The 17,943-nt window shown below is 55.8% G+C and overlaps 1 protein-coding gene across 1 annotated transcript in view; it reads left to right on the top strand.

The window, feature by feature from the left end:
- The first annotated feature begins 12,348 nt into the window (after positions 1–12,348).
- Positions 12,349–17,943, top strand: part of Tcerg1l (transcription elongation regulator 1 like) — a 155,939-nt gene continuing 150,344 nt past the window's right edge. The window contains exons 1-3 of the mRNA XM_042701462.1: positions 12,349–12,699; positions 15,433–15,579; positions 16,601–16,781. Of these exons, the coding sequence (XP_042557396.1) occupies positions 12,349–12,699; positions 15,433–15,579; positions 16,601–16,781 (679 nt within the window). The remainder of the gene's footprint in view (positions 12,700–15,432; positions 15,580–16,600; positions 16,782–17,943) is intronic.

Below are 17,943 nucleotides of genomic sequence, written 5' to 3'. Positions count from 1 at the left end.
TGTCCAGATGAGGAGAAGGTGTCCACAGATGAGGAGAATATGTCCACAGATGAGGAGATGTCCACAGATGAGGAGAAGATGTCCAGATGAGGAGAAGATGTCCACAGATGAGGAGAAGATGTCCACAGATGAGGAGAAGATGTCCAGATGAGGAGAAGGTGTCCACAGATGAGGAGAAGATGTCCACAGATGAGGAGAAGATGTCCACAGATGAGGAGAAGATGTCCAGATGAGGAGAAGGTGTCCACAGATGAGGAGAAGGTGTCCACAGATGAGGAGAAGATGTCCACAGATGAGGAGAAGATGTCCACAGATGAGGAGAAGATGTCCAGATGAGGAGAAGGTGTCCACAGATGAGGAGAAGATGTCCAGATGAGGAGAAGGTGTCCACAGATGAGGAGAAGATGTCCACAGATGAGGAGAAGATGTCCACAGATGAGGAGAAGATGTCCAGATGAGGAGAAGATGTCCACAAATGAGGAGAAAATGTCCACAGATGAGGAGAAGGTGTCCACAGATGAGGAGAAGATGTCCACAGATGAGGAGAAGATGTCCACAGATGAAGAGAAGATGTCCAGATGAGGAGAAGATGTCCACAAATGAGGAGAAAATGTCCACAGATGAGGAGAAGGTGTCCACAGATGAGGAGAAGATGTCCACAGATGAGAAGAAGATGTCCAGATGAGGAGAAGATGTCCACAGATGAGGAGAAGATGTCCAGATGAGGAGAAGGTGTCCACAGATGAGGAGAAGATGTCCACAGATGAGGAGAAGATGACCAGATGAGGAGAAGATGTCCACAAATGAGGAGAAGATGTCCACAGATGAGGAGAAGATGTCCACAGATGAGAAGATGTCCAGATGAGGAGAAGGTGTCCACAGATGAGGAGAAGATGTCCAGATGAGAAGATGTCCACAGATGAGGAGAAGATGTCCACAGATGAAGAGAAGATGTCCACAGATGAGGAGAAGATGTCCAGATGAGGAGAAGATGTCCACAGATGAGGAGAAGATGTCCACAGATGAAGAGAAGATGTCCACAGATGAGGAGAAGATGTCCACAGATAAGGAGAAGATGTCTAGATGAGGAGAAGATGTCCACAAATGAGGAGAAGATGTCCACAGATGAAAAGAAGATGTCCACAGATGAGAAGATGTCCACAGATGAGGAGAAGATGTCCACAGATGAGAAGATGTCCACAGATGAGGAGAAGATGTCCACAGATGAGGAGAAGATGTCCACAGATGAGAAGATGTCCACAGATGAGAAGATGTCCAGAGATGAGAAGATGTCCACAGATGAGGAGAAGATGTCCACAGATGAAGAGAAGATGTCCACAGATGAGGAGAAGATGTCCACAGATGAGGAGAAGATGTCCACAGATGAGAAGATGTCCACAGATGAGAAGATGTCCAGAGATGAGAAGATGTCCACAGATTAGGAGAAGATGTCCACAGATGAGAAGAAGATGTCCAGATGAGGAGAAGATGTCCACAGATGAGGAGAAGATGTCCAGATGAGGAGAAGATGTCCAGATGAGGAGAAGATGTCCACAGATGAGGAGAAGATGTCCACAGATGAGGAGAAGATGTCCAGATGAGGAGAAGATGTCCACAGATTAGAAGATGTCCACAGATGAGGAGATGTCCAGATGAGGAGAAGATGTCCACAGATGAGGAGATGTCCAGATGAGGAGAAGATGTCCACAGATGAGAAGATGTCCACAGATGAAGAGAAGATGTCCACAGATGAGGAGAAGATGTCTAGATGAGGAGAAGATGTCCACAGATGAGAAGAAGATGTCCACAGATGAGGAGAAGATGTCCACAGATGAGGAGAAGATGTCCAGATGAGGAGAAGATGTCCACAGATGAGGAGAAGATGTCCAGTTGAGGAGAAGATGTCCACAAATGAGGAGAAGATATCCACAGATGAAGAGAAGATGTCCACAGATGAGGAGAAGATGTCCACAGATGAGGAGAAGATGTCCACAGATGAGAAGATGTCCACAGATGAGAAGATGTCCAGAGATGAGAAGATGTCCACAGATGAGAAGATGTCCACAGATGAAGAGATGTCCAGATGAGGAGAAGATGTCCACAGATGAGAAGATGTCCACAGATGAAGAGAAGATGTCCACAGATGAGGAGAAGATGTCTAGATGAGGAGAAGATGTCCACAGATGAGAAGAAGATGTCCACAGATGAGGAGAAGATGTCCACAGATGAGGAGAAGATGTCCAGATGAGGAGAAGATGTCCACAGATGAGGAGAAGATGTCCAGTTGAGGAGAAGATGTCCACAAATGAGGAGAAGATATCCACAGATGAAGAGAAGATGTCCACAGATGAAGAGAAGATGTCCACAGATGAGGAGAAGATGTCCACAGATGAGAAGATGTCCACAGATGAGAAGATGTCCAGAGATGAGAAGATGTCCACAGATGAGGAGAAGATGTCCACAGATGAGAAGAAGATGTCCAGATGAGGAGAAGATGTCCACAGATGAGGAGAAGATGTCCAGATGAGGAGAAGATGTCCAGATGAGGAGAAGATGTCCACAGATGAGGAGAGGATGTCCACAGATGAGGAGAAGATGTCCAGATGAGGAGAAGATGTCCACAGATTAGAAGATGTCCACAGATGAGGAGATGTCCAGATGAGGAGAAGATGTCCACAGATGAGGAGATGTCCAGATGAGGAGAAGATGTCCACAGATGAGAAGATGTCCACAGATGAAGAGATGTCCAGATGAGGAGAAGATGTCCACAGATGAGAAGATGTCCACAGATGAAGAGAAGATGTCCACAGATGAGGAGAAGATGTCTAGATGAGGAGAAGATGTCCACAGATGAGAAGAAGATGTCCACAGATGAGGAGAAGATGTCCACAGATGAGGAGAAGATGTCCAGATGAGGAGAAGATGTCCACAGATGAGGAGAAGATGTCCAGATGAGGAGAAGATGTCCACAAATGAGGAGAAGATATCCACAGATGAAGAGAAGATGTCCACAGATGAGGAGAAGATGTCCACAGATGAGGAGAAGATGTCCAGATGAGGAGAAGGTGTCCACAGATGAGGAGAAGGTGTCCACAGATGAGGAGAAGATGTCCACAGATGAGAAGAAGATGTCCAGATGAGGAGAAGATGTCCAGATGAGGAGAAGATGTCCACAGATGAGGAGAAGATGTCCACAGATGAGGAGAAGATGTCCACAGATGAGGAGATGTCCAGATGAGGAGAAGATGTCCACAGATGAGAAGATGTCCACAGATGAAGAGATGTCCAGATGAGGAGAAGATGTCCACAGATGAGGAGAAGATGTCCACAGATGAAGAGAAGATGTCCACAGATGAGGAGAGGATGTCCACAGATGAGGAGAAGGTGTCCACCGATGAGGAGAAGATGTCCACAGATGAGGAGAAGATGTCCACAGATGAGGAGAAGATGTCCACAGATGAGGAGAAGGTGTCCACCGATGAGGAGAAGATGTCCAGATGAGGAGAAGATGTCCAGATGAGGAGAAGATGTCCACAGATGAGGAGAAGATGTCCACAGATGAGGAGAAGATGTCCAGATGAGGAGAAGATGTCTAGATGAGGAGAAGATGTCCACAGATGAGGAGAAGATGTCCAGATGAGGAGAAGATGTCCACAGATGAGAAGATGTCCAGATGAGGAGAAGATGTCCACAGATGGGAAGATGTCCCCAGAGGTGAAGATGTCCACGGATGATGAGAGCATGTTCCGGGATGAGGATCAATCACCTCTGAACAGTGACTCTGTGCAGGGACTGAGCCCCACCTGGAGTTCCAGCCCACCCTGCAGCTTCAGTGTCTGCCCCTCCCCTGGCCTGTCCTCCCTTGTTGTAAAGAGGGCCTCACTGTCCACGGGTGACCCTGGGGCGTCTGTGAGTGGTGCTGAGCCCTGGTGGCCGTGATATCCACTTCCTCGCCGCACGTGAGGATGTGTGGCCCCATGTCGCGGGGCAGGGCTTCTGTGCAGCCCTGCATTCTTCCTGTGTGTGCTGTCTGTGATTAGCCTGGAGGCTTGGAGGGAGACCAGCCGCCACCCTGGCGCTCTGTGCTGCGTCTTCACTGCCAGCACTACCTGTGCTGCGCTCTCTGCTGCGTGAGGACCCCGCTCCAGGCTCAGCCCGTCCATCTGGGAAGCAGGAGGGCTGCCTGCCCCTGCTGGGAGGTGCTACCAGGCCCCTGGGCGGCTCCGCAGGCCGGGCCGCTGGGCTCTGTGCCTGGAGGTCAGGGCTCGCCCTTTCTCTTTCCCAAAGAAGCCTGTCTATCTGTCTATCTGTCGTGGCCCCCACTGCCTAGGTCTGCCCCCCACAGGGCAGCCGCAGCCATATTGTCTGAGCCCCATCCTGTGTCGGGGATTTGTGGCTCTTCCTGTCCTGGAGGTCAGCCCTGGGCTACTCACCAGAGAGCCCAGTTGCAGGTGGCACTCTGCTCTGGACCACTCATCTGTGCCTGGAGGCTAGAGAAGAAATCTCTGTGAGAGGCCAGGGGTGAGGCTGCTGCGTGCTCCTCTCTGCAGGGCCTTGAAATGGCTATGATCGCTACTGTTTTCTGTGTGTTCTGGCGGTAGCGAGGTGAACGTTGCCTCTGAAGCCCAGGGAGGCTGCCCTGCCCGCTCACTGATGCGTGGGCTCCCGGCTCGTGGACGGGATGGTCCGGGTTGAGGCGAGTGGGGGCCGGGAACCTCTGGAGGCACCAACACCTCCCAAGCCACAGAGGACGAAGCTCTCCCCAGCAGCCCTTGGCAGCTTTCAGGAAAGCTGATTTGGGCTCAGCCCCCAGGAAACACAGACCTGGTCTTGTTTTCATTGCATAACAACTCTGTTTGCATTTGGCAAACGGAGCCTGAGGAGGTGGCAGGACTCGTCCACCATCACCGAGACACCCACAGAGCCGCTCCTGAGCTGGCGCGCTCCGTGTGATGAATACCGATGCACACGGCTCTCTACGTGGTGAGGTGCCGAGGCCCAAGCGCACTGGGGCCTAGACGCGGAGCTCCAGAAGGGAGCTCTCCTGAAGAGGCTGCAGGACGGGCTAGGAGGTTGGGCCCCGGGGCATTTGTTCCTACTTAAGGCAGTCCTTAGGGAAGGCATGCCTCTCTGCTAGCCTCACCCAACTTTGCCCCACAGGCTGGGGGGAAGGCCAGGGGTACAGACCAGGTCTCTATGATGATTCACCCCCCCTGCACCCCATGATGTCATGAACACACACACACACACACACACACTCCTTACACACATGTTACCCGTTAGCCCCTCAAATCATTAAAACTCTTGCCCTCTAATTCTGAACATGGAAAAAGGTTAGAAGTCAGGTGTTCCAAGGGGTTGGTCCCAAGGTAAGAATATTTCAGTGTATTTATTAAAGAGTTGGAAGAGTCAGAAAAAAGGTTAAGTGGTGGAATTTGCACAGAATTATTTAACTTAACTGCCCAGGGAAGAAAGCATGCAGACTAGTGTCTATGAGATTGGCTTCTTTCTCATATCCTAAGACTTTCTTATCAAGGTGAAAAATATTACAGCAGTCGATGGTGCAGCGACCACGTCTAGTCTCCTCGTTCTTGTCTGTTGAAACATAACTTACTATCAAGGGCAGAGAATCTGGATTTAAAGGATCGTGACCACAGAATTCAGGCTTGCTGCCTCTCAGGAATGCGTGTGCTCTGAGATCAGAATGCTGCGTGGAGCAGCTGCCGGGACCCACACTCTTCCAGAAGGAAGGGACGGAGGTGAGTCAGCACACGACCTCTAGTCTCCAGATGTCCCCAGCAGCTTGTGCCATGACACATCCTTTGGCCTCCTTCCTTTGGAAACCCAGGCTCTCGTGCCCAGCTTTGGGGTGTTGGGCACTCGGTGGACACTGCCTGGCCCTTTGGGAGTGGATTGGATAAGTATTTTGGATGGCATCAGTTCTGGATGCAAGTCCAGTGACCACGGCTCCATCTTCACCCAGCTGCACCTGTTGTGACTGGATTCCAGACCGTGCTCCCTGAGGGCTCAGCGTAGAGAACCTGGCCACGTCCAGCCATGACCGCCTCCGGCGGGGTTTGCTGCTGAAGGCCACTGCTGCTTGGTCCTTCCTTTGAGCTCGGCGCTCAGTCACGCAGCCCATGTGGTGGGCTGAGCTTGGGTGCTGTTAATTGTACAGCAGAACCAGCCGGCCTTGCAGGCGCTGCCCTGTGCTGACGGCTAATGGGGTGGAGATGGGATGGCAACTCTGCAGAATTCCAGGTGGATCAGGCACCTGGTGGCAGAAGCTGAACTAACAGAAACGGTCCAGACCTCTTCCTGGACCTCGTTACTCTAGGTTCTGAACTCAGACCCTAGAATGTAGAACGTACACCAGATTGAACTAAGTTGGGGGCCACTGCTTTGCTGGTTTGAGGGTGCTGTGTGATAAAGTTCACTGAGGAAATGGGTACCTCTGTACAGAGGAGGCTGGTCAGCCTGCCGAGACCAGCAGGTGTGTCCCAGTTTGCTAACTGCCGAGGGTTTGTGCCTGCTGGGACGTGGGAACTGCTGTCCAGGCACCAAACGAGACCTGTGTTGAGCTTCCACTGGGTTCCCGGTTTGGATGGTTCTTTGCCATCATTTCCAATTAGCAGTCTGTGATTAGCGCCCTCCACCGCAGCCCTGCACGCCAGTGCGTGTGGTTTCTCCTCTGCATGGTTAGGCTGAGTGAAATCCGAATGTGAATGCACCTCCACCGGCCCTGGTTGCTAGAGGAGAGATCTCCAGTGAAGAAATCGGGAGGGAGCGCCATTATGTCAGACAGACTGGAGCCAGGTTAGCACAGTTGCTTCCTTTGGTATGAGATACACAGACTTTGGAATAACGGAATAGAACTACGCATGAATATAAATGTTTGCGTCTAAATGGGACATTTCTGTCTCCTAACTGGCAAAAGGCTCACTTAACACCATTGTTATGGCTTCCTGGCTGTGTATGAGGGTTTTGTGGAGAAAACACAAACCATTTCACGTCTCACAGACCACCAATCACGCCACCATATGTGCGCGCTGAGAGTGCGGTGGAGAAACCGCCGGCCTCTGCGATCCTTCTGCGTCTGCCCTCCGCGCCTTTCCCTGTTGCTAACACCCTGTAATCATCTTCTGATAGGATCAAGGACTCTGTCCCCTCCCCAGCAGCAGGAGCTGCGGGCAGGAGCAAGTGCAGGAAGGGCACAGGAGGCCCGGCGAGGACCCGTCCTGTGTCTGGGACACGCGGGCTGCCTGCACGCCAGGACTCTGTCTGAGCTCTGCTGACCCCAGTCCACGCGTCTCCCCAGACCCAGGGATACTCCTGGGGAGCAGGAGGGCTGTTCCCCACTTCTGACGGCTTATGGGCTTCTGCTAAGGCATCTGCTCTGCTTGTGTGGTTTTGAGGGGAGAGAGCACCGGAGTCCATGCAGGGAGGCTTTGCGGGAGGCGGGAGGCGGGCAGGGGCCAGAGGCAGGGAACGGGAGGCAGGGGCCAGACCTCACCAGAGCCCTGCAAGCCCAGGCGGCCTGGGGGAGGCAGGTGGCATGGGACGTCTGTGGAGGCCCAGGCACTGCATCCTCCCTCCTCCCCTCCCTGGGGAAGGACACAGTGGTGGCAGGGGTTGAAGGGAGCTGAGCTCTGGCCAGAGCCACAGGTTCTTCCTCTGAACCAACTCATTACAACCAGCGGGTCCCGCAGGCTGTCAGGTGCATGGAAACACTGTCATCTGTTTTCTCTTCTCCTCCCCTCTGCATTGCCCTTGACACAAAGTAAAAAGGACCCCAAGGGGAAACGCAAGATGGAGAAACCTCACAGGGTCCCCAGGCTGGGCCCCAGGGCAGGACCCGTGCAGTGCTGGGCAGTGGAGGAACTCAAGGAGGTGCTGGACAGGCAGCGTGGCCAAAACAGATCATCCTAGAAGCCATGAGATCTGCCCAGATGCATACACAGCAGGAGAAGAAACTGGGTCCAGGAGGCCTGGGGACCCCAGGAAAGGTGAGACCACCCCACGTCTGCCCCGCCAGGCAGCTGCGTGCTGCCCGTGTCCCTGCTGGTCATTTGGGGGCACTCTCTCCCTAAGAACCTAATGATTTCAGGCAAGACTCTTCTGCAATGCCACTGCAACAGCGGAATACATTCCATCACAGGGCTGTTTTATTCTTTTTGTACCACTTGCCTTTGACATGAATAGTTAAAGTTTACGTGTGCAACGCTCCACGGTGTTTCAGCGTGAATTGTTAGCGGGGAATGCAGCGGTGCAGAGGGCCAGAAGCCCCCAGGATGCCCCCTTTTCACAAATAAGGCTGCACCCACTGGCTGTGACGGGAGCAGTAAGTCCCGTGGCGGGGTGTAATTCAGCCCACAGAGCAAGTCTGGGCCCGTGTGGGGGCCAAGTTTCCAGTGGGTGAAGAGTTCCTGGAGGCCCCTGGTGTGGAGGCTCCGGCGGCACAGACATTTTGGGTGTGAGGCTGCTGAGGCCAAAGCAGAGGCCTGTGAAGACTGCAGCCCAAGCCCAGTGCCAGTGCAGACAAGGGACAGTGTCTGGGGGTTCTTTTAGAGACTTTGGGAGGAGGGAAGGGAATGTGTTCAAATTGCCAGGACTGGGGAGGGACCGGAGCCTTTGGAGGGTGGGCTGGCCGGCGGTCAGGCCTGCCCAGACTGGAGGAGGCCACAGGCAGGGGCCCCACACGGCTCTGATCTGGTCTCCCAGCGGCCATGAGGCCTCGTCCCTCGCTCCCGCGCGCACACGCACTCCCTGCGGACCTCAGTAATGGGAACACTCGTGTACAGGTGACACGGGGCTCAAGTCCAATCAAAGCTCTTCATCAGAAAATGAAATTTAACATAAACTGAAGTATAGGATGTTATACATGTATGCATAGACTCACATTATATTCACATACCTGCATATTGTACCTGAAAAGATATGGATCAAATAATATAGCACAGGTAAAGTCACCAAAATGAACACAGATTTTCCTTGAGAAGGCATGGTTTTGGCTCACTGTGCGTTTCTATATTCTGCCAGATACTCTATGATAGTGAATTTTAAAGAATAATAACAACGATACTGTTTTGTAAAGTGCAGCTCCACCTGTCTGGGATGGTCCACCCACCCCAAGTACCTTGCTAGGGAGCCCTGGGCCCCTCACATGACCCCATCATGGGCTCCTCCTCCCTCTGCACTTGCTGAAGGCCACTGTCCAGGTCTGTGTCCAGGTCTGTCCAGGGCCTGTGGCTGCCCCCTCTCAGTTTCAGCTCCACCCAGCACCCTGCTTCTAAACTCCAGGCTGAAGTTTCCAACCGTGACAAAGACAGATCTTCCCAGGCATCCCGGGAGCCTCGCTCTTCAGGGTGGAAAGGAAGGGCGGGGCCCAGCCTCACAGAACCTGGGCCATCTCCTCCACTCTCTCCTCCACACGCCAGGGCCAGGAGTCAGCCGGTCAAACTGCCGATTCTCCTCCTGCATCTGCCCAGCCGGGGGGCATGGCAGTTCTTACCCCGGCCCGGCATGTTGGGTTGGCGAGTGTCCAGTAGGATCCTGGTTTGCCTGGAGAAGACAGCTGGCCAGTGGCAGGGGCTGCTGCGCAGGCCTTGGTCCTGAGCCTCTCCTCTGCCCTGTGACTATTTTAACTCCGCAGGCCTGAGAGGAAGCATTTTCATCTTTCTCTTCTTTTTTTAGATTCAGTCCATCTTACTTACAAAAACAAAATAAAATGTTTAAAAAACACCTCTCCAGGCTGCAAGACCTCATTTCACTGATCTCATCCAAACATCCTGCGCTGTTTCCTCCTGAAAGGGAAAACACACCCAGCTCGCACTGGCACGTGACATCGCAGGGAACCCATGCACTCTCTCCTGCTGTGGACACCCTCCTGCTTAAGCAGTGCTCTGTTTCACCTGAGTTGGACATTTCTGCTTGTTTTGCCCAAATATGAAGACAGATCGTAGGTTGCTTTTATCAGCTAGGAACACTCAATAGAGCAAAATTCTTACTGACTTTTACAGGGAGACCAAGGACATGTGTTAATGAGATGCAAGTCCAGTCCTCTGCTCTGACAGATCCTTGATGGTCAGGGAACCCTGACCATGGCCAGCAGCCCAGAGCTGCCTGGAATGGAGCCTCAGCTCGAGAGGAAGCAGGCTTCTCGTCCCTGGCTCTCTGCTTCCCGGCCTGAAGATGTCCCCACTTGGACTGTCCACACAACCTCTTTGCCGTTCACAGCTGGCTCAGGACACAGTGATCTTCGCTGGGCTGGTTTGTGGTGAGCTCTGTCAAATAACCCTTGAGGGCATCTACCAGGAGGGCATCTCTTACCCACAGGGGTAAGAGGCATACCTGCAGAGAGCCCATTGAAACAAGAGCCAGCAAGACAGTGGAAATCCTTCTCCAGAGTCTGCCCTGCAGCAGTGATCAGTAGGATCTGGTGACAAAGCCTAGTGCCCAAGCAGGCTCCAAACACAGAGCTGCAATACATGGACACAGGGAGCCTGGGGGTGACCTGAGGCTTTCCACAGTGGAGACCCTTGTTTATTTCCTAGCCCGAGCTGCCCAAGGCCTCATGGGCCAAGACGCCTGGCAGCCCAGGTAGGAAGTGCCAGTGACTGGGGTGGACTAGCGGTGCGAGCACAGCGCTGTCCAGGAATACAGGTCAGACTGCCAATGGACTGCAAAGCCCCTGCAGATCTTGGCTGTCCCCCCTCCCTCCCCCTGCCTTCCAGGAGCCTGGGGTCCAGGTGGGGGTCCTCCATGCCAAAGGCAACTCCCCAGATGGACAGGAGCACCAGGGCCCTTCCGACCTCAGCATCGAAGATGTGCTCACACAGGACAGGAGAGGGGGCCACGCTAGCTAGCCTAGAGACCCCTGCCTGACCCCTCCACTTGCTGGGCCACGTGGACGCACGCACAGCTATGTGCGCTTGGATTGAGGCTCGAGGAATAGTATCAGCCCTTCTAATCTTCAAAGCGTTTTAGGTGAGGGAAAAAATCCTGCCAGTACTTTTGCATGGGGGGGGCGGGTGGGGGGAGACCAACCTGCTAATTGAAAAGCCATTTGTGAGAGGAAAACAGGGAGAAGCCAGCTATGCTAATTAGCATATGCCCAGAGCAACCCCAGAAACCAGGGCCGGCGGGGAGGGAATTCAGCAGAGCAGGAAAGGAGGAACAACCTGGGGAGCAACTCGCAAGCACTTGTGTGCCTGGGTTTCCATCAAGCGGGGCGGCCAAGGAGGCGGGGGTCCCCGGGGCCGGCCTCCCCCAGGCTCCCCGAGGCGGGGGTCCCAACGCTGCCGCTTCCAATACTCGCGCCCCACGCCGCTCCGCGGCTTCCCGCGGTACCGAGCTCAGTCGGGCTCACGGGCGAGGCACGAACCGCCCCCGCCGCGGGGGGCCGGGTCTGCGGCGGGCGGCGGGACCGCCGGCCTCGGGGGCGAGCGCCGTCTGGCGGCGGCCGCGCGGGGCCGACGCCGGGCCCGGCTCGGGTCTGCGGGCGCGGGACTGCGGAGGGGGCTGGAGTCCGTCCTTGACCCGAACTGCAGCGGGGCGCGCGGGGCGCGGAGCACGGGCCTGCGGGTGCGGGGCCCCCAGCGAGGGCGCCCCCGCCGCCTGCCCGGTGCGCTCGCCGGGGCTGGGGTCCCCGCCAGCCGAGCGGAGGCAGCAGAGACCCGCGTCCCCCGGCTCCGTTGCCAGACCGCACCGGGCAGCGCTGGGCGTGGGAACGGTCCGCGTCCGGCAGAGCGGTGGGAGACCTCTGCCCGGGCCTGCCGGTGTCCGGACGGCCCGCGGGGCCGCGTCTGCAGCCAGGGCGTCCCGGGCGCCCGGACCGCACTAAGCCCGGGAGGGAGCGCTGGCGCCCCAGCTCCGCCCCGGCGCGGCCAACTCAGCCTGGCTTGCCACGGCCCGGGGGCCGGGAGCCGCGCGCACCGTGCGGACGCCAGGGGGCCACAGCTGCGGCCACGTGGGCCGCGGGGGCGAGGGCGGTGGGGTCGGCGGCACCTGGCGGGGCACGCCCCGCGCCCCGCGCCCTCGCCGCCCGGCCGCGCGCCCTGCGGACCCTCGCCCGCCGCGCCCCCTCCCTCCCCCCAACTCGGGCGACCCCCGGGATCCAGGGACCGAGGGGCGGGGCCTGGCGCTCGGCCGGGGCCCCGGGGCGCGGGGCGCGGGCGGCCGCTCTCCGAGGGGAGGGCGCGGGCGGGAGGAGGGGCTCCCCGCGCGGGGCAGGGGCGGAGCGAGCAGCCGCGCGGCGGAACCCGGTGAGTGCGCTCCGGAGCCCGCGCCGCCGCCGGCCCGCACCTCGGGCGCCCGCCGCCCCCGCCGCCGCCCGCGCGGGGATGTAGGATGCTGGCGGGCGCCAGGCTCCAGCGGCGGCGGCGGCAGCTGCAGCAGCCACGGCAGCCCCGGCGGCGGCAGACCGTCCTCTGGCCGATGAATGCGGACCCGCCGCCGCCACCGCCGCCCTGGATCTGGATGGTGCCCGGCTCGGCCGGGCTGCTCCGGCTCGGCGCCGGGGTCGCGCCCCCGCCGGTGCTGCTCGCCTCGGCCCAGCCCGCCGCCGCCCCGCTGCTCCCCGGGCTGCCCGGCTGGCAAGCGCCCGGCGAGCCCCCGCTGTCCCCGCTGCTGCCGCTGCTGCCGCTGCCCTCCGCGCCCGAGCACGCCGCCGCGCACCACCTCCCGCTGCTCCCCGCACAGGTAACGTCCCCGCGCCCGGCTCGGGCTGGGGTCGCCGGTCCCTGCCCCGGGCGCACTTGTCACCCCACCCCAGACCCCGGGCGCGCCTGTCACTCCCTCCCCAGACCCAGGGCGCGCTGAGTCGGGACCCCCTGCTCCGGGGCGCGCCTGTCCCCCCCTCCCCAGACCCGGGGCGCGCCTGTCCCCCCCTCCCCAGACCCGGGGCGCGCTGAGTCGGGTCCCCCCTGCTCGGGGCGCGCCTGTCTCCCCCTCCCCAGACCCGGGGCGCGCTTGTCCCCCCCTCCGCAGACCCGGGGCGCGCCTGTCCCCCCCTCCCCAGACCCGGGGCGCGCCTGTCCCCCCCTCCCCAGACCCGGGGCGCGCCTGTCACCCCCCTCCCCAGACCCGGGGCGCGCTGAGTCGGGTCCCCCCTGCTCGGGGCGCGCCTGTCCTCCCCTCCCCAGACCAGGGGCGCGCCTGTCCCCCCCTCCCCAGACCCGGGGCGCGCCTGTCCCTCCTCCCCAGACCCGGGGCGCGCCTGTCCCCCCCTCCCCAGACCCGGGGCGCGCCTGTCCCCCCCTCCCCAGACCCGGGGCGCGCCTGTCACCCTACCCCAGATTCGGGGCGCGCCTGTCACCCCACTCCAGGCCTGGGGCGCGCCTGTAACCCATATCCCAGACCCGGGGCGCGCCTATCACCCTACCCCAGATTCGGGGCGCGCGTGTCACCCCACCCCAGATTCGGGGCACGCCTATCACCCCACTCCAGACCCGGGGAGCACTTGTCACCCCCACCCCAGACCCGGGCGCGCCTGTAACCCCCTCCCTAGACCCTGGGCGCGCCGTTCTGGGTCCCCCACTGCCCCGGGGCGCAACTGTCGCCAGAAGGGACTCTGCTGTGTGGGGTCCGCGCTCCCTTCTCGGGCCGCGGTCCTCGCCCGCCCAAATCAGGCAGCCATGCCCGGGAAAGTTCCCGCTCCCGCGCCGCTTGCTTGCGGTGGCGGCCGGAGCTGCGGGAAGCGTTCCGAGGCCCGCGCCACCATCCGCGTCCGGACGGCCTGGGCTGCAACTTTTCTCCGCCCGGGTCGCCGTCCAGAGCGCGGTGCCCAGGCCGCCGCCGGCCCCGCGCCGCGCCCGGCTCCTGCTCCCCCGGAAGCTGGCGCCCGGCGGGCCGGCGGGTCCGGAGACCCCGCTCCCGCGCGCAGGTGCCGGGCGAGGTGTGGGGGACGCGCCGGTCCTCCGCGCTCACGGGGGTTGGGACGAGCTTCTTGTGCCCGGCCACGCCGCGGCCACCGTGGGAGCGGGCGCGGGGAGCCTGGGGTCCCCGAGAAAAGTACCTGCGTGCGCGCGCGGACCGAGCCCGCGGCGGGTCCGTGACTTGAAACCCGGGGTGAACGGAAGCCGGGCCTCATTGACACGTCCACACCGCTTAGAACCCATGGCCAACGTTGGCCAGCCGGTCGAGGTTGGCCGAGCCTGGCCGTCTTGGCTCGGGGACACCGGGTCGGGCTGAGGGGACACCGGCGGCGGCGTGGCCAGCCTCCAGGCCTGCGGTGTGGAGAGCCGCCGCTAGGCGCGCCCAAGGCCACTGAGTGCCCTCCGCTTCCCCTCCATAGAGCACTGCCCCCTCCCCAAACGCGCAGAACAGCCGAGCGCTCGGCCTTGTCCGTGTTTCTGTGCTGCCGGTTGTCCGCGACAGAAGGACATTTCCACCAACCAGGAAGGCAAGAATGTGGCAGGCCTTAAAAAACAAAAAGCACACACCCACGGGCCTGTTCTACGTGGTGGAGAAGGCATCTGTGTGCTCTCCCCATGAGGACTTGGTCGCTTTGGTGTGTGAGACAGGGGGACACACAGGCCCCTCCCCTTCCCGGCAGGGCTGCCCCTTCCCCGGCGCACTGCCATGCTCCTCCCTCTGAGATGGGGCACTTCAGCCCCAGCAGGACTGTGCCAGCTTCTGCCTCAGTCAGGTGGGCCAGGCTCTCCTGGCTCTAGAATCTCAGTCAGGTGGGCTTTACGCTCAGAATCTCAGTCAGGTGGGACTTACACTCAGAATCTTAGTCAGTGGGACTTACAATCTCCCGGCTGGAGAACCTCAGTCAGGTGGGCCTTATGCTCAGAATCTCAGTCAGGTGGGACTTACTTTCTCCCAGCTCTAGGATCTCAGTCAGGTAGGCCTTATGCTCTCCTGGCTCTAGAACCTCAGTCAGATGGGCCTTACGCTTTCTGGGCTCTAGAATCTCAGTCAGGTGGGCCTTACGCTCTCCTGGCTCTGGAATCTACTTGTCTTGATGGACCTCGGGAAACTTGGAATCTTAACTCTTTAGCTCTTTTCATTCTGAAAGTCTTAAGTGTTTTTGAAATGTGAGCTGTAATTCCTAGACAGTATTGCACTGGGGCATGCCCCGCGATGAGACTCTGTGCTGTTCCTCGAAAACAGTCCAGGGGTTTAGAATACATGCCTAGCAGCTCTCCCCTCCGTGGTTTGTGTCTCAGGGCAGAAAGCCACTCCTCGCAGTGCTGCACTTGACCGTTCTTTTCCAATATTGAGTAGATATTAAAAATTTGTATGAAGTTCTCATTAATTTACATATGTTCCAGGGTTTTTTTTGGACTAGGGAATGAAGGAATTTTCCTCATAATCAAACCCTTGCATTTAGATGTTCCAAAGCAATTATTCCAGCATCTTTGGATACAAAGTGCAGCTGGTTGCTGGGGCTAATGGACACTCTGTTCTTTCTGTTTTGGGTTCCAGTGGCTGTTCGGTGGTCATTCTCCACCAATAGGACTATCACCCTCCTCCACTGTGGAATTGGTACCTATTTTCCCCCATGTCTGCCCTTCTGGTCTACCACCTCCTGTTGGGAAAAGTTGGACAGAGAAAAGGATGCCTAATTACAAGGTAAATAAGGAAGTACTGTAATTGAATAAGTGAACTTCTTCTTATTAAGTTGTTGAGTATTATTGTATTAATATAACATGTTTTCTGATTGTAATAGTTTAGCCGCATACATATATGTGTGTGTATATATATATATATATATATAGAGAGAGAGAGAGAGAGAGAAAGAGAAAGAGAGAGAAAGATCTCTTCAGAATCAGATTCCAAAACAGAAGAAGGGAGATTGGCATTCTATTCTAGTTTAAAATACTTGGATTCCATAGAAAATGTAATGGTTCCAATTTCAAAACCAGAATTTAGGGCTGGGAAAGTGGCTCAGTGGTAGAGCGCTTGCCTTGCATGCCTGAGGCCCTGGGTTCGATTCCTCAGCACCACATAAGCAAAAAGAAAAAAAAAAACCAGAAGTGGTGCTGTGGCTCAAGTGGTAGAGCGCTAGCCTTGAGCTGAAGAGCTGAGGGACAGCGCCCAGGCCCAGAGTTCAGGCCCCACGACTGGACCCAAGAAAACCCCCCAAAAACCCCCCAGAATTTACATTTTAATTTTTGAGGGTTTAAATCAGTAACCATTGACCAAAATCTAGATTTAAATATCTCTATAATACAAGTGTAAAATTTTGAAAGTGAGTTTTTCTTGCTATCACTGCTCTTACTTTTCATCTTTCAGATGGCTTATTTTGTCTTTTGAATTCAAATTTATTGACTATATTTTGCTTGCTGTGTGTAAAGACACAGTAATATGTTGATTTGTTCTACAACACGTGAAATAATGACCCCATTGGCTGGTTTTTCAACCTATAAACTGGCTGTTGCATTTATAGTTGAAGACCAATCCTGTCTTTAGCTAGAAGCTTCCAGCTAGGACATGGTTCCTTGGGACTCGTTGTTTTAAGTCTTAGGATTGTGCTTTCATAGAGAATCTAACAGTAGAGCACCCAGCATTTGATCAGCATCAGATAATGTCTCTCTGTGTCTGTCACCCTGTGCCTTGTCTTAAATGTTGTGCTTGCCTTGTTTTTGGACAGATCTTTTTAAACAATCCTTTTGCCCTGGACTCAACATGGTTTCATCCTGAGGAATCAATACTGTTCCATGGGCAGGAAAAGCCTCATTTTCTTGCAAGCCAAGTGGCCCTGTCGCTGTCCAGGCCGGTTCCCGCCTCCAGGCCTCTCCCTGCCGTGATCTTAGCACCACAGCCCATACCAGGTTGGTGCCCAAGTAACGATGACCCGATGCCCTTTGTGTTTGTGTTAGTTATGCATTCATATGGAAAGGATCACAAGGACACGATTACCTTAGTAAACACTCATTAGTTGCTTCATTGAATTGTTTTAAAAGACTGAGTGATTGCTTTTGGACTACAGCTCTACTTTTAAGAGGAATGGTGTGGCTGGTGGGTTTGTACAGAACTGTGTTTGCAGAGTGCTAGTTTGAGATTGGACCACGTGTCCCGCAGGCTGCTGTTGATGAGAGCACTTATTAATCAACCCATCCACTCCCTGAAGTGTTGCTGGTCTGGGGTGTAGTGCATATCAGGGTGCTGGCTGCTCTGCCAGGCACACATAGAACGCTGTGAATTTTGCTATCACATTTGGGGTGACGGTGGAGATGGCTATGAAGATGGATTGTGTTCTATCTTTGGAGTTTAGTGACCTGAAAAAACATTTGTCCTGGAACAGAGTCCTCAGAAAGAACTCCTGGATGAAAGATTGTATAATAAACCTATATCGTAAGAGGAGAAGAAAATCACCTTGCGAAATTTTAAATTGATTTTTAAAATCATCTTAACAGATGATCATATTATGAAAGCAAATGCTGTGGTGCCCAAACTGTCTTGCAGCCCCTTCCATTATGGAATATTTTATGACTTCAGAATTACATTATCTTCCTGTAATTTCCTACCTACCTACCAAGCTTATCTCAATATGTGTCTCTAAAATTCAGTAATAGGAGGTGTTCCTGTGGACCAGGCAGCTCTAGTGCAGGAGACCTATTTGTTTCCTTTGTTCGGATACATGTTTATTCCAATTAGCTATGAATCTTGTTTAGCAATAACTCAGGAAGAACAATGTATTTCTTTTAGCTCTTAATGGCTCTTGGCTGAAACTTGCCTTCTTTCTTTGCCATGGTGATTATTGATCAGTTGAGACTTGATGGATCACCATTCATGCATATCTTTGTAGACATTTTATACTAAGATGGCCATCTTTCCTGACTCATTTAATGGCTCTGGAGATGTTTTCTTGCCCTGCGTCATGTGAGGGTGCAGTGACTTTGAATAACTCTAGATGACTCTTGATATATGGGAGAATACTATTTTAATTTCCTAATGCGTTGGCCATGACTGTCAGCAAAGTTACCAACAAGA

Source organism: Dipodomys spectabilis, unplaced genomic scaffold, assembly GCF_019054845.1.
Source record: "Dipodomys spectabilis isolate Male_0828 unplaced genomic scaffold, ASM1905484v1 ptg000289l, whole genome shotgun sequence".
Lineage (NCBI taxonomy): Eukaryota > Metazoa > Chordata > Mammalia > Rodentia > Heteromyidae > Dipodomys > Dipodomys spectabilis.
This window is presented reverse-complemented; position numbering and strand designations above follow the sequence as displayed.